The 26,192-nt window shown below is 40.6% G+C and overlaps 1 protein-coding gene across 2 annotated transcripts in view; it reads right to left on the bottom strand.

The window, feature by feature from the left end:
* Positions 1-344: 344 nt before the first annotated feature.
* Positions 345-26,192, bottom strand: part of HENMT1 (HEN methyltransferase 1) — a 28,035-nt gene continuing 2,187 nt past the window's right edge. Inside the window, exons 1-7 of one of the 2 annotated variants that reach the window (XM_048859924.2) lie at positions 18,252-18,407; positions 16,703-16,832; positions 14,197-14,309; positions 10,852-10,986; positions 10,154-10,336; positions 4,053-4,230; positions 345-1,930 (exon numbers count right to left, since the gene is read on the bottom strand). In XM_048859924.2, coding sequence (XP_048715881.1) covers positions 1,496-1,930; positions 4,053-4,230; positions 10,154-10,336; positions 10,852-10,986; positions 14,197-14,309; positions 16,703-16,822 — 1,164 coding nt within the window. In that variant the 5' untranslated portion in view covers positions 16,823-16,832; positions 18,252-18,407 and the 3' untranslated portion in view covers positions 345-1,495. Of the gene's footprint in view, positions 1,931-4,052; positions 4,231-10,153; positions 10,337-10,851; positions 10,987-14,196; positions 14,310-16,702; positions 16,833-18,251; positions 18,408-26,192 lie in introns of those variants that run through there. The other variant, XM_048859923.2, reaches the window with a different exon arrangement.

The raw sequence follows: 26,192 nt of genomic DNA, 5'->3' as shown, positions 1-26,192 counted from the left end.
ATTTTGCAACATGTGTGAACATGCTATTCTTGTGCATACATAACAGTTTTAGTTCTTAGAGATTAATAGTCAGGGGTTTGTTTACTACACATTTATGTGTGTGATATATCCTTGCCTAAGGCAGGTCGGTCCACTCTTTCTAATAGAATCATCTCCTTGGCCTAAATCACACAGCTCCACTATCCCTGGTATTGCACAGCCTTCTATTTCTATTGAGAGTATTCAGGACTAGCATGTAGTTTTAGGGAACAATTACTTATTACTTTGAGGGTAATTTTTCCTTAAAGCAGATATTATATTTTATTAAAGATTTTTAAACAAGTCAGAGATATTTAACACAGAACTGTGGGAACACATTTTATTTAGTAGTACAGTACTTTTACATGTTAATGCCTGCAACTTTCCCAACAGATTATTCTCATTGAACTTCTTCTGCCACCACTAACTAGCAGTACCATTTTTCCCATTAGCCTAGAAGAAGCATTTAACTTTCTCCGAGACTGACACTGTGCGCTGGGTTGCAATGACATCCATCAAAAGTGTTTTTTGTTAATAAACACCACCTAGAGGCGTGAGACTCATGTTAATGGGCATTGCACAGGTCCAGAGGAGGACATATCCCTATGTTTCCATGAAGTTATGTCCATGAGATCAGTCCTGTTACAGTAAGATGACCAAAAAAGGGAAGCAGAAAGAAAACATACAAGAACTGGTACAATAGCTATGTCCATCTCTCCATTAGTGGCTGATCCTACAGGAATATTTTTACTTCTGTATTTAGTCCAAATTTATGCTTTCTTCCCCCCTCTTCCCCGCATCCTGCTACATGTCTTCTACCTGCTGCTTTTATTTCTCTTCCAGCTACACTATACAGTGATCAATAAGATAGGCTTTCTGAATTTCCATTTTTCTTGTCTTTACATTCACCCTTTCAACCAAAAAAATAAAATTAACTTACAAGCAAAAAAAAAAAGTAGATAAGTTTTACCAAAAATATTAACATTTTGGTCCTCCTTACCCAACAACTTGTTTTATAGCTGACATATGATATAATTAGAACTGTTGTCTAGGTTTTAGCATTGGAATCAATATGTGAAACCTATCTACATCACCATTCACATGACTAGTCTTGGGGGACTCACTCACAGCTAGTGAAATCTGTATATATACACTCCCAACATACCTAAAAGAGTAATTATGATACTTGAGAGATAAATAAGAGGAAAGCAAACAAAACATGGCAAAATAAACTATTACCCTTCAATGGCAGTTGGATGCCTAACTGCTCCCTTTTGTGCCTTTGAAAATCTGCCCAATAATCCTTAAAGAGTTGTGCTGCTTTTAACAAGAGCCATATAGCAAAAATTCTACGTCCCGATGGAAATATTTAAAACTAAAAAAATATGAGTGCTGTAACTCTAGTCACTATATAGAAATAACATCAGCATGAATCTACTAAAAATGTTTTCTTTGTCACCACACTTTGAAGGATTTTCTAATTCTCTTGTTCTTCATTTTCATATTCGATAGTGACTATCACAGCAGAACCATCATTGCTCAGTGCTACTTTGCCAGCAATAAGCTTGCTTAACTTCTCAAAGGTGCCACAAAGTTGATTCACTTTGGGAATAGAAAAGATTTTTGCCAGAGGTATATAGACTGTGTTTTCATCAATGAATGGCTCCATGCTTCTCTCAGCAGCAAGTTTTTCAGTTTCAGCTAGAGAAAGGTTCTTTGAACACCTCATGAAATATTTACATGGCTGAAATTTGAGTTCCATCTCAAGGCCATCACTAGGCGCCTTACCCTCGGACTTGAAATCGCCCAGTAATCTTCTTTTAATGATGTCTGCTCCAAAAATAACTTCATTGACCACTGCATTCTGTAGGTACTTTTCATCTTTAAGACTTGGGTACACTGCCTTGAAAACCTTTACAATGTGCAAAAACCCAAAATATTTAACTTTATGACAGGCCCAGAAGCAACATAAGTCTCTAAAACAAAGCACACAAACGTCACTGCCCAAAACAAAGGCCACTCAATAATTTGAACTATAGGGGTGGGCGGCATTGCTGAGTACTGTTTTGGATAAGAGCATGTGGGAGAGACAAGCAGAAGGCAGACAGTAACAGAGTTGGGCCTTGTCTACACTACAAAAAAGTCAGCTTTTGTCAACAAAACAGCGGCGGTACACACTGAAATGCTTCTTCCGCCAATGTAACTCACCTGCTATGCCGACTACTAAAACAACCTCAACAAGAGGCGTAGGGCTTATATCATTATAATGAGGGTGATGCAGTATCTGTGTAGCCACTGCATTCCTTACATCCACTGTTGGGTGTCATAATTGTCAATTTCATGGCTCTGCTGGAGTCGTGAAATTGACAAGAAAGCTGGCTCGCAAGCCAGGGTGCTACCCAGTCTCCACTCCAAGGCGGGCTGCCACCTAGACTTCCGGTTCGGTCTGCTGCCTGGGCTTCCCACTACCTGCTGGGAGCCCTACTGCCTCCCAGGGTCCAACTCCCTGTCAGGACCATGGCAGCTGACCAGATTCGAGGCACGGATCTCCCTGACACAGGCAAGAAGCCCCTGACAGCTACCCTCCTACCCCTACCTCCCCACCCCCCCTCCCCACCTCCCGCTCCTGGAGGGGAGAGCTAAGGCGAGAAGTCCTAGGGGACAGCTGGGCTCCCGATGGGGAGCTGCATGGAGCCGAGAGCTTTGGCTCTCAGTCCCCAACACTGCCCCTCTTCAGTCGGTGGAAGCACTCCTGATGAGGACATGCACCACTGACAGAAGGAGGGTAGCGTGGACATTAGCCACCGCAGTAATTAATACGGTGGCTGTAAGTGGACCTAACATACGTTGACTTATCTTTGTACTGTAGACATAGCTTTAAAAAGGTCAGAAGACCAATACAGCCTGGATAAGCTGGGTAAGAGAGGCTTGGGGCTGTAAGCAAAGGAATTATCTCCTGGGTTTTTTTTTGATTCCTCCTGTGTTCAGTGAAATAGTACTTTGTTCATTCCTTGTAAATAAATAAAATTACATCAAAGATACCCAACTCCTTCATCAATTTCTCCTCCTAACAGCTATAACCTGAAAGACCCCAAATTTTTAGCGAGGGTAACACTATTTTAGTTAGGGTAAATTTACAAGGACACAAGATTGCCATCGGTCTAAAACTTGATACCCATTTTTCCCCATATATATTTGCTAATTCCATGGTGTTCTTCAAAGTACACATTCCCTCTTAAAAATGCTTAAACCTGTAAGTATCAATGCCAGTAGCCAACACCATTAGCAACCAAACAATAATAAACTAGTGAATACAATGGAAGAGAGTGTGTGTTGACAATGAAAGATTTTAGTTCTAAGGATTATATATAGTAAATTAAAATAACCACTTTTGTACAAATTGCTTTTCCACTATAAAAAAAATAAACTGATCAGCTCCATATCACAAAAAATAATGCTCGATCATTACATTAAACAGTAGCCACTAGAGCCACCAAAGACAAGTTATTTCTACTTTGCTCTGCCCTCCTCCCCCAACTTTAGGAGTTGATACCTAGACCACTGTCAATTTTTAGGATTAAAATTTTGTTTACAAAGCACTTTAAAAATATTAACTACCTTTTGGAAGCTAATTTTCCAAGAAATCTTTATGTATTTTAAAATGTGGTTCTACTCTGAAAATTGTGAGGACAAAATTCACTTTTCCGTGTCATAACGTCAGCCTGAATGTTTGGTATTTTTAAAAACAATCACAGGCTTATTCTTTTCTCAATGCTCTTGAGTCTGAGCTGGTCTACACTGGGAACTTACATCAACACAGCTATGTCTCAGGACTGTGAACCCCTCCCGTTGGCATAGGCAGTATCTATGCGGAAGCACTGCAGCTGAGCCACTGTAGCATGTAGCAATAGTCAACTCTGGTATACACATAACCCTTATGATTCTGTCTCTCAAAACTGTCCCTTTTGTTATTTATTGATCCCTATACAAAGTAAACTAAATGGATATGTAGAGGGAGAGCAGGAGATACTTACAGTTTTGTAAGCATGTTCTGTGTGTTTCTCAGAGTTAACAGTTTCACCACTCTTTGGATATTTTCTCACAAACACACCTATTTGGGTACAAAATCCAACATCCTCACTTCCAGGTGGTGGGGTCCCAAGTCCAGTAAATTCAACTGTATAATCATAGCGAGTAGCTGCATCTATTGCCCTAAGAAAAATAATTTAATCTTATTACATTGAATAGTCATATTTTTAACGTGACAAAGAAATATGAACGACAGTGCAAGAAATAAGACCCCGATCCTGCTAGCTCTTATGCACTTGTTTAACTTCAGAAATATTTATTTCAGCTACTCATGTGCTCGAAGTTAGGCAATACATAAGCATTGGCAGGATCAGAGCCTTATTCTGTAGTACTGTGAAATAAGATTAAATCGGGGTAGGCAAACTACGGCCCTACAGCTCGTGGTTCCCTGTTCCCGGCCAATGGGAGCTGCGGGGGGAGCAGTGCTTGAAGGTGAGGGCAGCGTGCGGAGCCCTCTGCCCGCCCCGCCCCGCCCCGCCCCACCCCAGGGGCCGCAGGGATGTGGCGCCGGCCAGTTCCGGGAGCGGCACGGGGCCAGGGCAGGCAGCCTGCCTGAGCCCCACTGCTGCCACCCAGAGCTGCTCAAGGTAAGTGGCACTGGGCCGGAGCCCGCACCCCAACCCTCTGCCCTGAGCCTCCTGCCTCACCCCTCCTGCACCTCAACCCCCTGCCCTGAGCCCCCAGCCACCTGCCCTGAACCCCCTCCTGCACTCCACACCCCTCCCTGCACCCCAACCTCTTCCGAGCCCCCTCCCGCACTCCGCACCCTGTCCTGCGCCCCAGCCCCCTGCCCTGAGCCTCCTTGTACACCCCGCACCCCAACCCCTTGCCCTGAGCCCCTTCCTGTACACTGCACCCCCTCCCACACCCCGCACTACCTGCCACACCCCAACCCCCTGCCCCAGCCCTACATTCATGGCCCTGCATGCAATTTTCCCACCCAGATGTGGCCCTTGGGCCAAAAAGTTCACCCACCCCCGGATTAAATTGTTATCGCTGTATTTTTAAATAAACCAAAATTCCTCTAATATTTCGCAAGCATCTGCTGGAAAATATACATATTCATTATTATACCCTCTCTCTGTCTTAATAGAGCAAACAGAATGAATAAAAATACAACAGCTTGTGTAATACATCAGCTTCTTGTACTTTGTCAAGTTTTCAGAATTTAATCACACTATTATCTTTTGAGACGAGTGCATTTAAAAAAGGCAATACTGGCTAAAAACTAGAAATATATGCTTGAATCTGGAAGTCTGCAGGCCCAGTATAGCTTTACTAGTATCTGAAAACCCATGCTGTTGTAGAGGTGTAATTTATGAAGTAAAATGGTTGAGAACTTAAAATTTGGATGGTACCAGACCATGAATCCCAGTGATTACTGAACCTGGTGATATTCTAAACAAAAGAATCTTTAGAGTCATGCTTCCAGCTGCTTCCTTGCATCATACTCACTCAACATTCTAGGCTTCAGAGTGATGTTTGGGGTTAGAGTGTGCTGGTTATGTTGTGTGGGTGGTTGTGTTATACTGCAAAATTTGTATTTATTTGTGTAATGTAAATAAAGGGTGTGTGCTGTGGTGAGGGACTGTGTGTGTTTGGGGCTACTGTGTATGGTGGCTGTGTTTTTGTGTAGTTGGTTGCATTGATTTGTGTCTGGGGGAGATGTGCTGGGAGATTTGTGTTGATTTGTACATGCAGTGAATGAGGGATGTATGCTGCAGTGAGGAGCTGTGTGTGGTTAAGGTTATTGTGTGTGCTGGTTGTGTTGCTGGGTGGGTGGGTTTGAAAAACTGGCAGTTGGGTCATGTCTCCATCATCTGTGCAGTTTCCCTTATACAACCAATTAAACTTCTACATGCAATATAGCTGTATAGGAGGGGTGGTGATTTGTTTAGTTACCCTGATATCATAATGGTCTTCTAGGGACTCTTGGCATGGCACAGATACATGCCTTGCTGTGTAATAGATGTAATTTGTTAAGTCAAAATGGCTAAGAACTTAAAAACTGGACAGTAACAGGTTGCAAAACCAACCTGGTGATATTCTGAACAAAAAGAGAAGCATAGAATGGTAAGTCAGTGTGATGCAAAGAAAAAAGCTGCAAGCATGCTTATAGTGGTTCCCATCACTTCTCACTGACTCTGCAGACATAGTAAGGCTTCAGAGTGGCAGTCTTGGAATCTTATAATACAGATGAGGAGAACGGAGGCATCTCAGGTCCATAACAGTGTGCATGGGGATCATATTAAGGTGAGAAAGAGATCTAAAAGGGCCACCTCTCTTCCTCTGCACTATTCCAAGAACCAATAGGTATGATAAAACTGGCGGACCTCAGAAGCAGCTCACTGGAGACAAAGCACCCAGCTGTAGAATTCTCTGCCACAGAAGATCAGGAATGCAAGATTCACACCACAAAATTTAAATATTTTCCTATATTTATTACACCAAATACAAGACAGATGTTGTGACATAAGAACTCCTCAATGCCAACTGGCAAGGGAGTTACAGGAATATCCTAATTCTAGTATATACATTCTGGTTTACCAAAAAAGGTCATCTGAGCCCTTAAATGAAAGTCAGGGTCACACAAGTCGTTAATATTGTTGTGAAATGTAGGTACAAATATTATGTAAGGAGTTATAGGTGTATACTGAAAATAGGTTCTTAGTGTCTGTAACACAGCAGAGGCGAACAGTTTTCCTGACAGAAAAGACGTTTATTCCTCTGTCTCTCTGTTGGCATGTAAATTAAGCACTGAAAGCTAACACAATGGAGGCACATTTACATACAAAATCAACAGAAAGATATGAAATGAACCACAAAGAGCACGCAATGGGGGGGAAGAGAACCTTATCTTGAACCACACTTCAAAGGTTTGCTGGACTATATTTGGGGAACAGAGAAGACACCTCACCTTCCTGCACTTAGGAAGTAAACAGGGAGTGTGTTTAGATTCATGAAAATAGGATCTTAACCATCCTTGACTGAAATACTTCAGAGGACATTTGGGGTGACAGGAGATTAGCCTGTTAAATTTAGTCTCTAGAAAGCATGTTATGATTTTGTTTTATATGTAACCTTTTGCTTCCAATATCCTTATTATTTCTTGAATCTTGGGTCATAAACCTATCCTTGATTTCACTATAAATATATTAAACTAGGTGAAAAGAAAAGGAGTACTTGGGGCACTTTAGAGACTACCCAATTTATTTGAGCATAAGCTTTTGTGAGCTACAGCTCACTTCATGGAATGCATCCGATGAAGTGAGCTGCAGCTCACGAAAGCTTATGCTCAAATAAATTGATTAGTCTCTAAGGTGCCACAAGTACTCCTTTTCTTTTTGCGAATACAGACTAACACAGCTGCTATTCTGAAACCCATTAAACTAGGTGCTGATCCTGAGTTGAATCCTACAAGTTGCTGTGTATACTGTTTCCTTGGGGACAGCAGACCTAGTATTTCTGTGAATGTTCAGTGGATAAGGGGCTGGTACTACAGGGGAATGCTTCAAAGGGATTCCGGACTGAGTCACACCTATTATTAACCTGTAAGGCAAAGTAAGGCTGGCATACCCTGTTGGATCATATTAAAAAAGTTCTGTATTAAAATCACAAATGAGTTTGATTCCCCATAGTTTAAATTCCAGGCTATTACTAATTAAGAGGTCTCTTGGTTTTTGGTACTGTTTCTCTCCCTCTATGTGTGAAACTTGCAAGCTGCTAATTGTGTTAGAACATTCCAAGACAGAGTCTGTTCTCAAAGCAATCTTTGTAACAACAACTACTCACACAGAGAGAGGCTCAAAGCAATACTCTGTAACAATAGAAACAGTACCCAGAGACTCCCCGCCCTTTTGTTGTATTCATCTTGCTTTGTTAACAATTGTGATTAAAATAGAGATACAGGATGTATGTTGATGGATGCTTGGTGTGGATAATAACTGAATGATCAGGGAGGTGCCAGCCTAAGAATCCAGTGTACATCGGCTGAAGAAGGCATCAAGTGGAAATAACCAGAGGACCCCCGGAGGGCAGACTGGAATCCACCCAACAGCCTCAAGAATGGGAGAACCAAAGAACAACACAACATCTGGCAGCACGGAGCCATCAGGAATGTGCCAAATCTGCTGATTGATTCAGCAACAGCATGATGAAGCAATTCCCATAGACTTGCATAGGAAGAAATTCCTATAAAAATGGACTCTAGAAAGTGAGAACTTTGGGGTCTGATTCTGCAAACCAACTTCCAGGAGCATCAGATGAGCATCTGACAAGGCCCTGCTCCCTCCTCATGTCCAGGCCACCTAGCCAGTGGCTTGGCATGAGCAACTCTAAGGCTGGTAACTATGATAACAACCTTGCAGAACCTGAGTGTGTGTGTGTATGAATGAATGTGTGAATAAATATGAAATTGAATAGAATGTTATAGCTATAACTAACTGCTTACTATGATTCTTTCTGTATTCACAATAAATGTGGCATTTTGCCATTTCCCCTTTAAAAAGATCCTGCTGGTTTTTACTTTTTATTGGTATAACAACCCCAGAAGAGAGAGCATGTGTGACTAACAGGCTGGTACTGTCAAGCAGATGATATCCAGTTAAACATAAGCAAGCCTCCCTCTCACTGGAGGCGAGGGTAACAAGAAGAAAAGGAGTACTTTTGGCACCTTAGAGACTAACCAATTTATTTGAGCATAAGCTTTCGTGAGCTACAGCTCACTTCATCAGATGCATACTGTGGAAAGTGTAGAAGATCTTTTTATACACACAAAGCATGAAAAAATACCTCCCCCCACCCCACTCTCCTGCTGGTAATAGCTTATCTAAAGTGACCACTTTCCTTACAATGTGTATGATAATCAAGGTGGGCCATTTCCAGCACAAATCCAGGGTTTAACAAGAACGTCTGGGGGGGGAGGGGTAGGAAAAAACAAGGGGAAATAGGTTACCTTGCATAATGACTTAGCCACTCCCAGTCTCTATTCAAGCCTAAGTTAATTGTATCCAATTTGCAAATGAATTCCAATTCAGCAGTCTCTCGCTGGAGTCTGGATTTGAACATTTTTTGCTGTAATATCGCAACTTTCATGTCTGTAATCGCATGACCAGAGAGATTGAAGTGTTCTCTGACTGGTTTATGAAGGTTATAATTCTTGACATCTGATTTGTGTCCATTTATTCTTTTATGTAGAGACTGTCCAATTTGACCAATGTACATGGCAGAGGGGCATTGCTGGCACATCATGGCATATATCACATTGGTGGATGTGCAGGTGAACGAGCCTCTGATAGTGTGGCTGATGTGATTAGGCCCTGTGATGGTGTCCCCTGAACAGATATGTGGGCACAGTTGGCAACGGGCTTTGTTGCAAGGATAGGTTCCTGGGCTAGTGGTTCTGTTGTGTGGTATGTGGTTGCTGGTGAGTATTCGCTTCAGGTTGGGGGGCTGTCTGTAGGTGCAGTGAAACTTTGTCCTTACTGAACGTGATGAAATGGGGGAGTTGCTGTTAGAGGGCTTATCCGTTCACCCTCTCAGTTCCCTGGTCCTTCTCACGTGAACAGAGAGCAGTAATACCCGAAGTCCGAAGGTGCAAACAATTCAATGTTTATTGGGGTGAACTTCCAGCAAGAAATGATTCCAATTTCCTTCCTCAGTGTCCCCCTTCCTAGCTCTGACGCCACAGAGCCTTGCCTGTGACCTTGTTCCCATTCCCCACCTTAGCAAAACATGATTCTAATTCCCCCCCATTCCTGATTGACTAAAGACTATATAGTAAAACTTGAGTTCTGCTTAGTTATACCTTAACCAATCATTTTACTGTAACATGATTATCTAACCAATTATATCCCACCACCTTAATTGGTTTACACCCAACAAAATTAATTATACGGCAGGCAGAAACAATCACAGAACCAGACAGAGATTATACATACAAACAACCACCTTCACACATAAACTGTATTTAAAAAGTAAATCTCTACCATTGCTTTTTACTGTTTTGAGTACAAATAATGTAATGTACAGTAACTAGCAAACTCACCAACTCTGAAATTGTGTTTGGTCCCATTCAAATTTATGGTCTGAATGTCTGAACAGTGTCACTCCTGGGAGCAAAGGATTAAATTCTGAGTTTGGAGTGCTGATTACAATCATGGCTGGAGCCATAAAACCAAATACCACTTCTGGAAACTTTTCCAGTTCTGCTGCTTCCAGGTGCTCTATTCTGAAAAAGATAGGATTACATGGGTCCTTGAAGTCTTACAGGGTCTTTTGACTTTCTCTACAATCAATTCAACTAAACTATGTATGTCCTAATATTTCAGTCATGTGGTTAAAATTACACCACTGCTGCAAATAGAATAAATATAAGTTGTCCAAGGGGATTCTTTACTATTTTTCATAAGCTCTCCCTCTTTCATACTTTTTTTCACGCTTCCATCGACACACATTGCCCAAAGTTCCAAATATGATTACCTTCACACATTAGAAAGGTCAGCCACATCCCGCTAATCTTCCATTTGAATTATGAAAGTGTTAAATGTACAGGATTGAACAAGTTTGCTAAGAGTAAAGGCTTTGAACTCTAATTTCAACCCTCCTGATCTCAATGAGTCTTGCCACATTACAAAGTACGATGCAAAGGAAAAACAGAATGAAACATGGAATTCTGCTCTATGAATATTTATATTTACAATGTGTTTGATAAGAAAAATTGGAGAACATAAGCTTAATACTCACAATTCAATGCATGTTACCATGTCAAAACCAAGCATGCAAGAATCTTTATGAGCAACTGAGCCATGATGCAGGGTCACAGTTAGAGATCTTTCACTTGGTTGCAGGTAATCAGCAGGAAGGGGAGACAACATATGCCTAGGAAAACGTTCAAAATGAAACAATTGTTGACCTAAAAACTCTATATCCTTATATAGCCTATTAGCTTGGCTATGTGAGCAAGTGTACCCATTGCTATGTAGTTGTGCTAAGAGGAGAAAAATGCCAGCTTGCTAGAAATTATTACCTCAAGAATTGTTAAATAAGAATAAATATTGTTAGCAATATTCTTCACTAACCGCAACAAGTACCAGATATTTAGGTTAGCAAAATACAGTAAGTAAATAACAGATGTTTGATCATACAGTTGGAGATTTATTGGAAAGTTTGTAAATATGCTAAAAATAAGTCTGTCTGTGAAAAAGAGGAAATTAAAAAAATGAAACTGTAAACAATTCCTGAATAAAATATGCCAAGTTGTAAGCAAAATTAGAACCAGACAAATAGGTCAAGCTAATCATCAGGCTGCAAAGAGCAGTTCTCACAGACTTGACAATAACCAATTTATTTGAGCATAAGCTTTCGTGAGCTACAGCTCACTTCATCGGATGCATACTGTGGAAACTGCAGAAGACATTATATACACAGAGACCATGAAACAATACCTCCTCCCACCCCACTCTCCTGCTGGTAATCGCTTATCTAAAGTGATATTAGTTTCTGCAGTTTCCACAGTATGCATCCGATGAAGTGAGCTGTAGCTCACAAAAGCTTATGCTCAAATAAACTGGTTAGTCTCTAAGGTGCCACAAGTACTCCTTTTCTTTTTGCGAATACAGACTAACACGGCTGTTACTCTGAGACTTGACAATGTACCTTTCTCTTATGCTCTAACAAATTATTTAATAAAATCAAAGTGACTAATCTGAGGTTTTTTTAAGTACTGAGTAAATTGGAACCTCACTCAATTTGTAACACAATACAAGAAGAATCTGGTTGGGACAAGATTCTTGTCCTTAGTCTGTCCTTAATAAGGGCCTCCTGTAAGAAGCTGTACATGCTTAACTCCTGTTTATTTCAATGGGAGTTGAGCATGTTCAGCAACAAACAGGTACAGGAACATGCAAGACAAAAGAATAAGTACGCATTTGTAATTGTTTGGTGCTGAACAATTAATATGACTCAATCTTCCTAAAAAACATTAAAGTTAACTTTTTACCGAGGATAAGTACCTCTTAACAGACAAAACAGTTTTCAGTAAGACTTAAGATTAAATTTAATTTAATCATCCAGGAGATGATTTTTGAGGTTCTCCTGGATAGTTGCTTAAGATGGGAATCACTGTGGTCCCTTACATAGAAAAATATCAATAAATCAATAATCTTCTGAGTATGTCAATAGACACCCAAGTCTTAAAGGAAGCAAACAAAAGAAAAACCTACTATGTAAAGACTAAAGTTAATTGAAATCTATAAATAAGCACACAGGCTGAGGCTCCATCTTTAAATTATGATAATGTTTAAAATCTGAGAGACCAACAATAAGTCCCCGACTGGAAAAAAAATCAGCTTAGATGTTTCGCCTCAATGATTTTAAACCCAAAACTTATTTATACTTTGTTTTTCTTTTGAAATTATGAAGATTCTACATACATTGTTCCTTATAACCCAATCACTGAAGCCTGGAGATATTAAAAAGATTAAAACATAACCAAAATGTCCTGTGTGGACTGCACAGAACAATGGGGATTTGACAAATGGGCACTGGTTGCTGCAGTAGTTGACTGATACAGGAAAAAATGGCAGATGAACCCTCAGCTTCACAACTACACAGAAAAAGTAACATTTAAGTTAAATTTGGAGCCTGAAACCTTGACTGTAATAAAGCCTCAACTGAGAACTGATACAGAATAAAAATTAAAAAAAAAATCTGAGCTCTTTTATGGGCCTGACCTTAAAGGGTCTTTCACCATGTATACTGCAGAAGAGGACCCCTGGGTCAAATCTCAACCTTGAAGAGAAGACTACAGCACTGTACTCTCCTGATTGGTGATAAGTTCACACCAAACCTATTCAAGTGTGGGGGAAGGAAGCTAGCTTTGTTTCCAACAAAATATACTGTCTTTGAAGTTCTTTCTGTGTTAACCTGTCATATTTCTTGTGAATTGATGTGACATTAAAAAAAAAATGGCCAAAAAAAGCTTGTGATTTCTTCCCTTCATCAAAGGCAGTTTGACCTGGACATAGGCAGAACCCAGTAATTGAAAAATGAAAGTATGTGGTGTGTTTTTGGAATCTACAAAGTGCCTCTTATTGTCCGTTGGGAAAAGAAACAAACCTAATGCAAATGAGCAGCCACCTGCTATGACTATCTACAATAAGACAAGAAAGTAAAGGAGGAATTGGACTTCAGCAATAGTCCTCCAAGGTTGCAAAAATCCAACTTTGCTGCCAGATATCTTTGAAGATAAGAGATGCTATTGTCAGCTCTGATAGCAATAGAGTTCCAGAAACATAGCAAACTGAGATGCTTACAAAAACCAAACCAAAATTAAAAAAAAATCCTTATAATTTCCAATAAGAAAGTTACTATGAATGCATATTAACCTCCTTTCAAAACAAAATAACTAAAATAAATTGGTTATTGAAGACATTTGTAAATTTCCTTTTAAACATTTTGTTTATACATTATAAAACAACATATACAGTAATAAAAAAATAAATATAAAGCTCCTTCACCCCAGGTAAATAACAATCACCACGAAAACTTGTGTGTGGTACAATCTATATCCTGCAGCTATCACTGGCAATGGTTCTTTCAACTTCAACTTCTGTGTTCAGGAAACAGAGCTTTTTCACCAACCGGTGCATAAATTTGGAACTCAGTCCTGAAAGAGCTCACATAACCACAAACTCCAGTGCCTTCTCAGCAAAATACAAAACCCATTTCTCTAACCTCACCTTCCCACAATAAAAACAAAAACAACAAAGTCCAATCCATATTGATTGGAAGGAAAAGAGAGCAAAATATAACTTATGCAACTGTCAATTTTGGGAAGTGCTCAGCTAACCGTAGTGATGGGTGCCACATAAAAACAAACAGATTTGATGCCAACAACAGCATGTGGCATACCAGTAGTTTTACAAAACCACCATACCAATTCCCAATATACTCAATCTTTACATACCAAATAGTTCACAACTTTACATTATCTTTATGCTGAATCTCTTGACAACTACCGCTGCAACATGCTGTTAGGCGGAACCAAACACTGAATTATTAAGAAAAATAATGCAAAAAGCATCTTACATTTTCTCCTTCATCACATTTTCCCTGATATCTAGCCCGGCTAGCACCTCAATGCATTTGCAGAATTTCAGCATCCAGAGTAGTGTACAGTCAGCACATCCCAAGTCTGCAACCTATAAAGTAGGTTTGAAAACAATGGCATCTTAATACCCCATATTCTTAAGTTATTTGTGTGACTCACAAAATATGTTCTGCATTGATATTAAACAAACTTTTTATGAAATAGGAATTAAATGCATTGCATTTCTATGAAATTTTATAATTTAGTTTTACAAGCGGTACATGAATTGAAAAGATTCTTTACAAAGCACATTTAGGCCCCAGTCCTGCAAGCTGTTCTACACAGGTTGGCCTTTATGCAGTTAATAGGGCTCCACATGAGCATAAGGGTTCACTCATGTGCAATAGTTTAGATCCTGAGCCAGCAAAGACTTACACACATGCTCAGAGGTGCTGCAACTGGGGGTGCTGCTGCACCCCCTGTCCTGAAGTAGTAATAACAACCCAAATATATGGTTTCAGCCTTCAGTAGCCCCACTATAAAAATGGTTCCCGCACCACCGCACATGCTCAACTCTTCTCAATGAATAGCTCCATTTTTTTCATTGGGATTACTCACAATGCATAAAGTCAAGAACCTGCCCAGCACCATCCAGATAGCTAGGCAGGGCCCTATCAACAATGAATTAGTAGGCTTTATCCAGCTTTTTTTTTTTTTGGGGGGGGGGGGGGGGGGGCATCCACTGTAATCTCAAGGACAGGATGAGCATGCAAACTAAACAACACTCTACACCCCAATACTCCGTTCAGATCAGGATTGAAGCCCACTGAAGCTCAGCTGATGTGGGGAAGCCTAAACTGTTTCTACTCAGGCTAAATCTGACCTGTTGATGAACAGAGAACTCCAGTTTTTACACTAAATTAATTTATCCAAAAAAAAAAAAAATAAATAAAATTTTGTATTGCCAAGCCAGAAGCATTAAAGTTTTATAGATACAGATGCAACAGAGCTACTGAACAGATCCTGTTCAAAACCAGATCAAAATGTCATGATCTCATACAGTGGAACAGAAAAGTGCTTTATAAAGCAATAAATTAGCTATTGGTAATGTGAGTACATAAGAAACACAAATGTCATTATACAACTGCCAAAAGCTCACATATTCCCTGAGACATTAAAACCTGTGTCACAGAGACCCAATGTTGGGGAGAACATGGAGATTAACCCTAGATCCCTACACTTTTTTTATTTCAAAATTTAGAAAATTAAAAAGGTTAGCACTTTTCATTTTTCATCTTCAAATCTTTTTAAAACAGTAAGTGCCTTGGCATCTTCAATTTCCAGTGGAAAAAAAACAGGATTCTCTTTTATTTTTGCGCAGATGATTGCATACTAACACTATCCCAGATTTTTAATGTCTTTCTTTTTGTGTAAGTGTGCATTTTTGCTTGGCTGAGAGAGAGGAGCCTGGCACTATATTGGCACTACAAAACAGAGAGACTGAAAGATGTCTAGGGCTCGTCTTCATTGCAACAGTTAGCTTAAGTGAGAACAACCACTCTGCTAAGCAACACTGTACATAGTTACACATTGAATAATTTTGATTAGGAGCACAGGGTACATCTACACTGCAGCTGGCAATGTGCCTCCCAATGCAAGGAGATTTAAGCATGCTAGCACGCTTAAAATAGCAGTATGGCCATTGCAACATGGGTGGCAGCTCAGGCTAACCATTCAAGCTTGGCGGAGCTTGGACTCAGGTGGCTACCCCAAGCTGCCATGTGTGCTGCAACATCCATCACATTTTTTTTTTAGTGTGCTAGCTTGAGCAAAGCTAGGGTGTGTCTTTCTACCCACTTTGGGAGTCATGTTTCCAATTGCACAGTAGACATATAGGCAGAGTGATTGGTTTAACTGCTTCTGTGTTGTTGTAACTTGAGCTGCTGCATCCCCACAGCATTACTAGCAAGCATCAGCAGCACTTGAGTTTCAACCCCACAAGCTACCTTGAGTTTAAAGCACCACTTAAAAATCTCTAGTTTGAGTTACGTGTGGACAGGAGTTGGGTTAGGGGCAAAACCTGAGTTGGTTCAAGCTAACATTGCAGTGAAGACAAACCTTTAGGGGAAGGAGCTCGGACTAAGCCCTTCAAAGAGTCTTTTCAAATATTTTTTTCCTCTAAAAAGAAAACAATAAAATGTTCAGAAAATCACCCACTGCCCAGCAAGAGGCAAACATACTTTTATTTGTGTGTTTTAAGCCCCAAAAAACACTTGAGTTCCAGTGTTTTTTCTTCAGTTGACTAGTTATATGAGCCTGGAAAAAGCCAAACATGGCTGTCAAGAATAGTTTGCCAAGGTAACTCAGCTTTAACAAAACTCCCTGAAGTGCTGGTTCTTGGCATTGGAAGTCAGACAACACTGGTATTTCCTGTTTCTAGATGTCTTGTGCAAGCATTTACTGTATCTTTTAAAATGTAAGCTCTGAAAAAACAAACATACCAACCTTCTTAGGTTTGTATTTAATCACTAAATCTTTAATGAACTGGTAACGTTGTTTGTACAGGGGAGGTATGAACTTAATTGTTCCTCTGAGATCATCCTTTTGAAGATTTGTATCCATCATACTGTCCACACTAAAAATTAAAAATAAAGTTTTCTGAAATATTTTCACAACAAATTTTGTCAGTTTATTGTTCTCTGTGGTATTTAATTCATAATATAGATGTGATCCTGTTTTCATATTAAGTCAGTGACAAAATTCTTACTGATGTCAATGGGAACAAAATGAGGCTTTGTACCCCTTTCACCATATTTGACAATGAAAATACCCTTTACACAGTCATAATACAAATCAGTCATTTCCCAACAGCTTATCTTTGTCCATCCAAATGGGGGGGAGCAAGAAGGAACAGGTGTCAAGCACAGTCCACTGTAGCCGGGTCGGCTAATTTTTCAACCAATTGCAAAAAAAAATTACCTAAAATATCATTTTCATACCTTTGCTATTGCAACTGCTTTGTTTTATATTTACTGTTTGTGTATTTGTTTGGCTCAATATACTTTATGTAAAGTGGCAAATAACAGGAAATGTTTTTTGTGATTAATGTTCCTATATAACATGAAAGGTTCAGTCAGCCCTTAGCTTTAGATTTATTACAAATTAGAGGCATATAATCAGTGCCTGCAGTAAAATTTTACATTACATTGCTAATAAAATGCAATGTCTCACTGGAAAGATAATCATTACTGCACTTTCAATCTCTGCATTTTCCCCATTACTTAAGTTACATCCTTGAACAAAAAAATGTTTGGAAAGAAATATCCTCCTAAACCTAAAAACAAGGGTTTCATAATATTAATAGCATGATAAATTATGAATGAAGTCAGCAGGAATAGGGTAAGCTAGGCAGTGCAAAGTCTTTTGAATAGGTGTCTTTCTAGTTCAATGCTCATAGTTTGCATCTGTGGTGAACAGCTCCCTGGCAGGTCTAATTAGAAAGAACTGCTATCAAACATGTTTGTGACAAGGCTACTGACAATTTTGCCTTTGCATGGCCTTCAAAGCCTTCTAGGGCTGTCTCATCACTGAAAGAAATGTGATTTAGGATCTCTCTCAAGAAATACGAGAAATGAAGGGAAATACAGCTCTTTGTGCCGTGGGCCAGGCTCCAGGGCCAATGCCCAGGCTTGGCAATAGGGCATCTTCCAGCCATTCCAAGAGAAATACAGGACTGTTTTTGGTGGTATCACCAACTACTGAATTTGGAATAAAAAACCCCTCATGTCACATCTTCCTCTGGAGCCCCAAATTCCTGGGCTACCACCCCTCAGTCTGCACTCACAACACCCCCCCCCCAAATACTAGGATACGCCCCCACCTCATTCTGCAGCCCCTGCACCCTCGGGCCCTTGCCTACACCTCATTCGCTGAGCTCCAGATCCTCGGGAGCTTCCCCCCACCCCGGCACCGATCCCTGCCCCCACTCCTAAACCCGAGGGCTCTTCACGCTGCCTCAGCCCCAGGAGCCTCTCCTCCCCCCACTGACGGATACCTGTAGTCGCCCTGCCGGAGTAAGATGCCTCACAGGACCCGTGGCCGCGCGGGGACGAAGGCAGAGAGCGACGGGCTCTAGAGGAGCCGCTCACGCGAGGACGGTTAGCAAGTGGCAGAGAGCGGAACGCCCCGCCCCTCTGCGTCCCACGGAACACCCAGTTCCCTCCTCCCCTCGGCTTGGCTACCCCACATCGGCTCTGCTCTAATCCCCCTCCAGGCTTTCTGTATGCCCCGGGCCCCTTCGTCTCTCCCTAGCCCCCAGCACTGGTCTGTTCCCCGCTCTTCCTCACCTTGACCACCCCCAACCAAAGCCACCCTCTGTCTCTGCCTGGCTCATCTCCCAGTCCTTTCTGTCCCAGCCTTACCCTGCATATTTCCTTTACATTAGGGTTTTCCCCTCTGGGGGAAGAGTGAAAAGAATTAAGCCGTCCTACTGCAGGTCAGGGAGGATCACCAATGCACAGCGACTGAGCAGCTGTCACTTTCTTCAACACAGCCCCATGATTAAAAGATTCTGGACTTGTAAGGCCTAGTACCATGGGATTTATTTGGCAATGAAAGAATGAGTTATCAAATCCAAGTCACCACTCAGGTGCTGATGAGCTCCTAAAAGACTAGGTCTATTACTCAGCCAAAACCAGAGTCAGGCTTCTTCTCTCTGTTGGAGCCAGGTCTCAGATCTGTCTCCTTCACTAAGGACTGTAAAATAAGCCATGTTTGAAGTTTCTTGCTTCAGCCATTTTTTACTTATATGGCCACAACATTTTACTTTAAAATTCATGGGAAAAGAGCAAGAATTAACTTATCACATAAAAATAGCAGAGCCTATTTTGCTCAAACTTTTTTTCAGCAAAATCTGTTTTTCAGTCTGGAAAGTTTCAGCCCCAAAAGATTTTTTTTTTTAGAAGTTATGAGCAGAGACTTGCAAATCTGCAGATACGTTCTTTGTATCTATGGATACATGCACCAGTGGATGCAGATATCCATGGACCATTTTTGTGACCCGCGAATCAGATGCAGATACAAATTTTGTATCTAGAGTCCTGCAAATCTGCAGACATCTGGTTTATATCCGTGGACCATTTTTGCGTATCATGAATCAGATGTGGATACAAATTTTGTATCCACGCAGGACTCTAGTTACGAGCAAGTGAAAAAGTGGTGTAAGAATGGAAACAGCATCTTGGCATTAATGCAATTACTACTAGCAAAGTCTATTTATTTACATCTGGTGTTCAAACTTTTTCATAGTATGAACTACAACAGTGAGATTTTGCAGACTTTGTGTATGTGTGAGATAGAGAGAGAGAGAGAGATTTTAGGAACAGCATCAGCTTGAATTCTAGTCAACATCCAAATACAAATTAAACTTAGTTTCAGGTCAGACACCTGCTCAAGCATCCTGGGAATTTTTATTTTACTGTTTTTTCTGTTTTAAAAACTTTTCTCTCCTGTTGCTATATGAAAAACCTGGACAAACAGTGAAAACTGACTTTGATTAAAATGATGACATGTAAAGGACCTGGATCCTGCAAGATCCTTTTCGGGGTTGGACCTTTGCATTTGTTTACTCTGACTGCATAGTTCTTCTTGCAAGATCAGGGCCAAAGTGCTGTCAAATACGCAAACTGAAAGCAATAGAGAAAATGTTTTTCCTTGTAATATCTTTAAGTTGTAGTAATTTTTGTATTACTTTTAACCATAGTAGGTTTTAAACAGCCCTCAGACAGAAGTGTGATTATTTAATTAATGGCATCCTTTTAACATATACTTGTCCATTTTTAAACAAAATCTAAGTTAAAATTTGTATGAATTTTTAATTCAAAAATTAAAAATAGTGTTTTTTAATAGGTAGGTTGTTGTAGAAATGCATTGGGATTACGGGCCAGTCACCAAGGCTCAGATCCACACAGGGACTTCCTGTCTAGTCACCAATCCCCAGGAAATGGCTTGACCATCAATTACTTACTTCATTATAAAACGGTTTTGAAGTTAGAACAGACATCTTTTAATACAGTTGTCAGTAATGCTGGGACCCTGTCCATACTTTTAAAGTTTTTGGATATCACATTTTTAGGTTGTTATAGTTCCTGCATGTCTTGTAAATAACTGAGATAAGGTGGGTGAGGAAATCTATTGGACCAACTTCTACTGGTGAAAGAGACAAGTTTTTGAGATGCATGGAACTCTTTTTCAGGCCTGGGAAAGTACTCAAAGTGTCACAGCAAAATAGGAGGTGGAACAGATTGTTTAGCATAAGTAGTTAACATATATTCTAAGGGAAGTGCCCTGTTACATCTCTGCAGACAGGCCAAAAAAGACAGGTAAGTGGGTTACGGGTTGTTGTAACAAACCACAAATCCAAGGTATTTATTAAGACCAATATTGTTAATGTGTAGCAAAATGATTAATTTAAGCTCCCACGCTAATTGTTTGAAGGTGTTGTGCATAGGGTTGCCAACCCTCCCGGTTTCGTTAGGAATCTCCCGGAATCAGGCTCCATCTCCCAGAGGCTGCTGAAGCCAACCCGGGAGACTTTAGGCCGCTAAAAGTCCGGCGACGTGGCAAGGCTAAGGCAGGCTCCCCGCCTGCCCTGGCCCCACGCCACTCCCGGAAGTGTCTGGCACGTCCCTGCGACCCCTGGGCATGGGGGGTGTCATAAATATAAAGGGAAGGGTAAACCCCTTTGAAATCCCTCCTGGCCAGGGGAAAGCTCCTCTCACCTGTAAAGGGTTAAGAAGCTAAAGGTAACCTCGCTGGCATCTGACCAAAATGACCAATGAGGAGACAAGATACTTTCAAAAGCTGGGAGGAGGGAGAGAAACAAAGGGTCTGTGTCTGTCTGTATGCATGCTGCTTTTGCCAGGGACAGAACAGGAATGGAGTCTTAGAACTTTTAGTAAGTAATCTAGCTAGGTATGTGTTAGATTATGATTTCTTTCAATGGCTGAGAAAAGAATTGTGCTGAATAGAATAACTATTTCTGTCTGTGTATCTTTTTTGTAACTTAAGGTTTTGCCTAGAGGGGTTCTCTGTGTTTTTGAATCTAATTACCCTGTAAGATATCTACCATCCTGATTTTACAGGGGGGATTTCTTTATTTCTATTTACTTCTATTTTTTATTAAAAGTCTTCTTGTAAAAAACTGAATGCTTTTTCATTGTTCTCAGATCCAAGGGTTTGGGTCTGTGGTCACCTATGCAAATTGGTGAGGCTTTTTATCCAACATTTCCCAGGAAAGGGGGGGTGCAAGTGTTGGGAGGATTGTTCATTGTTCTTAAGATCCAAGGGTCTGGGTCTGTAGTCACCTAGGCAAATTGGTGAGGCTTTTTACCAAACCTTGTCCAGGAAGTGGGGTGCAGGGTTTTGGGAAGTATTTTGGGGGGAAAGACGTGTCCAAACAGCTCTTCCCCAGTAACCAGTATTAGTTTGGTGGTGGTAGCGGCCAGTCCAAGGACAACGGGGGGAATATTTTGTACCTTGGGGAAGTTTTGACCTAAGCTGGTAAAGATAAGCTTAGGAGGTTTTTTTCATGCAGGTCCCCACATCTGTACTTTAGAGTTCAGAGTGGGGAAGGAACCTTGACAGGGGGTCAGGGAGGCTCTACGTGCTGCCTCCACCCAGAGCACTGACTCCGCAGCTCCCATTGGTCGGGAACTGCAGCCAATGAGAGTGGCAGGGGCAGTGCGCGGAGACCCCATCCCGTCCTGTCCCATTCCTCCCCCCCGGGGCCGTAGGGACATACCGACTGCTTCCAGGAGTGGCGTAGGGCCAGGGCAGGCAGGGAGCCTGCCATAGCCCCACTGCACCACCACCCGGGAGCCACCTGAAGTAAGTGTCGCCCAGCTGGAGCCCGCACCTCTCACCCCCTCCCGCATCCCAACCCCCTGCCCCAGCCCTGAGCCCCTTCCAGCACCCAAACTCCATCCAGAGCTTGCACCCCACACTCCCACCTGCACTCCAACCCCCTTCCCCAGACTCAGCCCAGAGCCCCCTCCCACACTCCAAACCCCTCGACCCCAGCCCAGAGCCTGCACCCCCTCTCGCCCCCCAACCCTCTGTTCCGGCCTGGTGAAAGTGAATGAGGGTGGAGGAGAGCAAGTGACAGAGGGAGGGGAGATGGAGTGAGCAGGGCGGGGCCTCAGAGAAGGGGTGGGGCAGAGGTAGGACCTCAGGAAAGGGCATGACGGGGCAAGGCAAGGGTGTTTGGGTTTGTGTGATTAGACAGTTGGCAACCCTAATAGTGCAGGATTGCCTTGAGGACAAGGACTGAGAGGTCAGATATGGAGGGATCATTTTGTGAAAAGTGTTTGCCCACAGGTGATAGGGTGTTTTTGTCTTTTATGCTAAATAATCTGTTCCACCTCATATTTAGCTGTGAAACTCAAAAGAGGTACTGTGAGATTTTATTAATATTTGTAAAACACTTTGAATTATTTGGATCAAAGGTTCTGTATTTCCTGTTTTGATTCATTATAGCCTGGTAGAATCATCACTGGATATAAGAGTCAGTATAGCATTTGTGAAGAGGGGAAAAGTGAACCCACACACCTAAAATGATATTTTTGTAGAGGGGGCCTTCTCCACAATTACTAATTTTGAGGTCACTTCTCCCCTACAAAACAAAAGTCATCACAAGAAAACATTTTTCTTGATTGTTAAATATTAGGTAGTGTGTATAGAGGTGGAGATGGGAACCTTTGAAGATTGTCAGAATGAAAAAAGTAGGAAGTGCTGTCAGCAATTTTCAACTTTAGTGTTTTGCTTTGAAGAATTCAAAAGTGAATGCTTGATCTGCAAGTTTTGAAAACCTTTTCTGATAAGAGGGGAAACAATTTATTTTAGTTCCTCACTTCATAAAAGCAGAGTTCCTCAGATTTAGTCTGTTATCTAAAATTTTTGTTTTATTTCTGTCATGCAGTGGCAGATCCAGCCATCCAAGAGGGTTGTTCATTATAAGGCTATTTACACATTATAATCAGTAATTTCAGGCAAGGTACTCCTGCTTCATTCAACTCTAATAGCATCTAAAGGTAAGTGTAATTGTTCAAAGAACTTTTAAATTACCATAATCTACAGAAAGCAATAAATTGAATTATAATACAGATTTTTTTTATATCAGCATAATCCCATATTTTGCATGCTGCAGGGATTTTTCTGTTCAATCACCTCCATCCTAGCTAAGGAGGAAGACTCAGACTTATTGCCAATTTTAGCTATTCTGTCAAAACTAGAAATTTCTGAGTTAAAGTAGGAAAATTTGCCAAAATATCACATGAATCAAGAAAGTCTAAGACTATGTCACACTGTCTCCCGCCGACATAGCTACCACCGCTCGTTGGATGGAGGTGGCTTAATTATCTTGATGGGAGGGCTCTCTCCCATCTTAGAACAGCTACACGAGCGATCGTACAGTGGCATAGCTTGATAAGCTCACCAGTGTAGACATGGCCTAAGTCACTGGAATTCCATAAGATGCTTCAGTAACTGGAACAAAAAGCAGGTAAGATAAGTTAGAATGATAACTATTGCCCAGATCCTCAATGGTATTAAGATTCCTAACTTCCATTAATTTTTGAGGAACTAGGTCTATGTCCTTTGAAATCTGACTGCAGATTTGTGTACTGTTCTCTATTTATTTAAGAGATAATGCATCTTGAAAACCAGGTGCTATCACTTGTCACATATCTTCTCTTTAAATGTGAAATACATGTAATTGAATGTGATTGCAAAGGAAACACGGGTAAAGCAACACTGTCAGAGGACATTACTCAAGAGTAAGTAACATTTGACAAGAAAATAAATATGGCAATATTGCTCAACTTAAAATTCAAAGGCAAATGGACATTCTTCTGTAACCAGACTCAAAGGATGCTATGGTGAACAAGGTACTAAAGACTGCCATTTTTCTTTTCTTTTTCAATTGACAGACTAAGCCTGCCTAGAAAAGGAGATCTGAGTCAGTCTGTATTATTGTGTAATGAGGCTTGCATTGAACCACAGCACGTTTCTTTTAATGCAACTCACTTTTTGCAAGTTAAAATCACCTTTCTGATTGATTGGATTTGATAGTTTGAAGACCAGCTGAGATCCCTGAAGGAAGAAATCTAATTTTAGACAGAGAAATTTATAGCTTGCAGTTGTACCAAAGGCCTCAGCATCACCACCAAGGAGGGCCTTTGTGGAAAGCCAAGGAGATGCCACTTACACAAAGGGAGAACTTTATAAAGATATCAACTAAAAAATCCTGACAAGGACAGACAAATGCATGAGTAAATAACTTAGAGAACAGACAATAAAGTAAGGGAAAAGACAGTATTTTGAAATGATTGTGAATGAAATGGAAAGAGGAGGGAAGGAACTCAGAGGATGGGGGACAATTTTAAAAATAAAACACTCACCTTCAAAGAGAAATCTCTGTTCACAGACTACATTTTTTAATTTGCATGGGAAATAAGACCCTTCACAATTGTATTAGGATTTTTTTAAAAAAGGATACAAATCCTCATGTTTCCAGGGTAAACTAGTCGCTAATTGGCAGGGGTTAGAAAAAAAATGTATCCTTTGGGAAGAAAGGATAGTCTTTGATGTTTATAGCACTAAACTTGGTCTCAGAGGTATAAGTTAAGTTCCTGTGTCATCTTGGGCATGTTATCTTTTCTGTGTGTCCCTCAATTCCCCACTTGTAAAATGGGAATATTACTAATTCCTTTCTCCCACTTTGTCTTGTCTATTTAGGCTGGGGTTTTCAAATGAGCCTAAGGGAATTAGGTGACTAACTTCCATTAGTCTCCTTTGAAAATTCTAGCTATAGATTACAAGCTTTTTGGGGCAGGGATCAAATCACAATGTGTGTGTATATACAATGCCTAGCACCCTAGAGCCCTGACTTTGGTTCAGGCCTTTAGGTGCTGCTGTGGTATAAATAATTAATTATAATACAAAGCTAAGCTAAAAGAGCTTAGCTGAGCAAACCAAAGAAGTTCCCAGGCTGCTAGGACTGCCACAAGGCAAAGAAGTTATGGTTCTATATTCTTTCTTAGAGCAGTGGGTTCTAGAAACTGTTCATCACAAGGACAGACTTGTTAATGTGGAACAGACATGCCATGTGCCTGATGGACCTCCACAAGAGAACATGATGGTTTTAAGACTTCAGTCCTTTGAGAAAGACAATGCATATTAGGTGTACCGTGACAGAAAAATAAATTATTCTGGAAGTCCCTTGTATACATTTTTTCCCTGGCCAATTAACATAAGCAAAACGGTGAGTATAGAATAAATATGAAATTAAAAAATTAGAGTTAGCTTAAGTTTCATGAAAAAAATAAATGTGTTGTAAAAAAAAAGCCCGGACTAGCAAGCAGAAGAAAGGATTGAAAATAATGAGTTATAAGGCCAGAAAGAATGAAGTAAGGAGGATGTCTGGTTCAAAAAATAATTAAATGCATAAGGGAATTTCTGAAAAGAAGGCCTCTGACTAATGGGGTGACTGCAAATAATTTTAAATTAGATAAAAAAACTGTCTTAAAAGGAGCCAACATGGACCATACCACCCCTCATATCTTAAAAGTATAGCCTATGTGAACCTAAATGCAATGAAAAAGCTGTTGGTCAGCTGGAAGGGAAGAGATAAAATTTGCAACCTCCTTTATCCCCTTATTAATAAATTCAAGCATACAATTCACCATGTTAACGACCACCACATGTTGGAAAGACATCTTTATAGACCTTTCCATGAGAATACCAGATTTTTTTTCTCAGAAATTTATGAATGCAGAGACCATCACTGTATACACATCGTGCAAATTATTTTGTCCCACTCTGCACAACCTTGCAATTATCTTATTAATAGGGCTGTCAATTAATCACAGTTAACTCATGTGGTTAACTCAAAAATATTAACTGTGATTAAAAAAATTAATCTTGATTAATCGCACTG

This window comes from Caretta caretta, chromosome 8 (genome assembly GCF_965140235.1).
Source record: "Caretta caretta isolate rCarCar2 chromosome 8, rCarCar1.hap1, whole genome shotgun sequence".
Lineage (NCBI taxonomy): Eukaryota > Metazoa > Chordata > Testudines > Cheloniidae > Caretta > Caretta caretta.
Note: the sequence above shows the minus strand (reverse complement) of the source record. Positions and strands in the feature narration are given on the sequence as shown.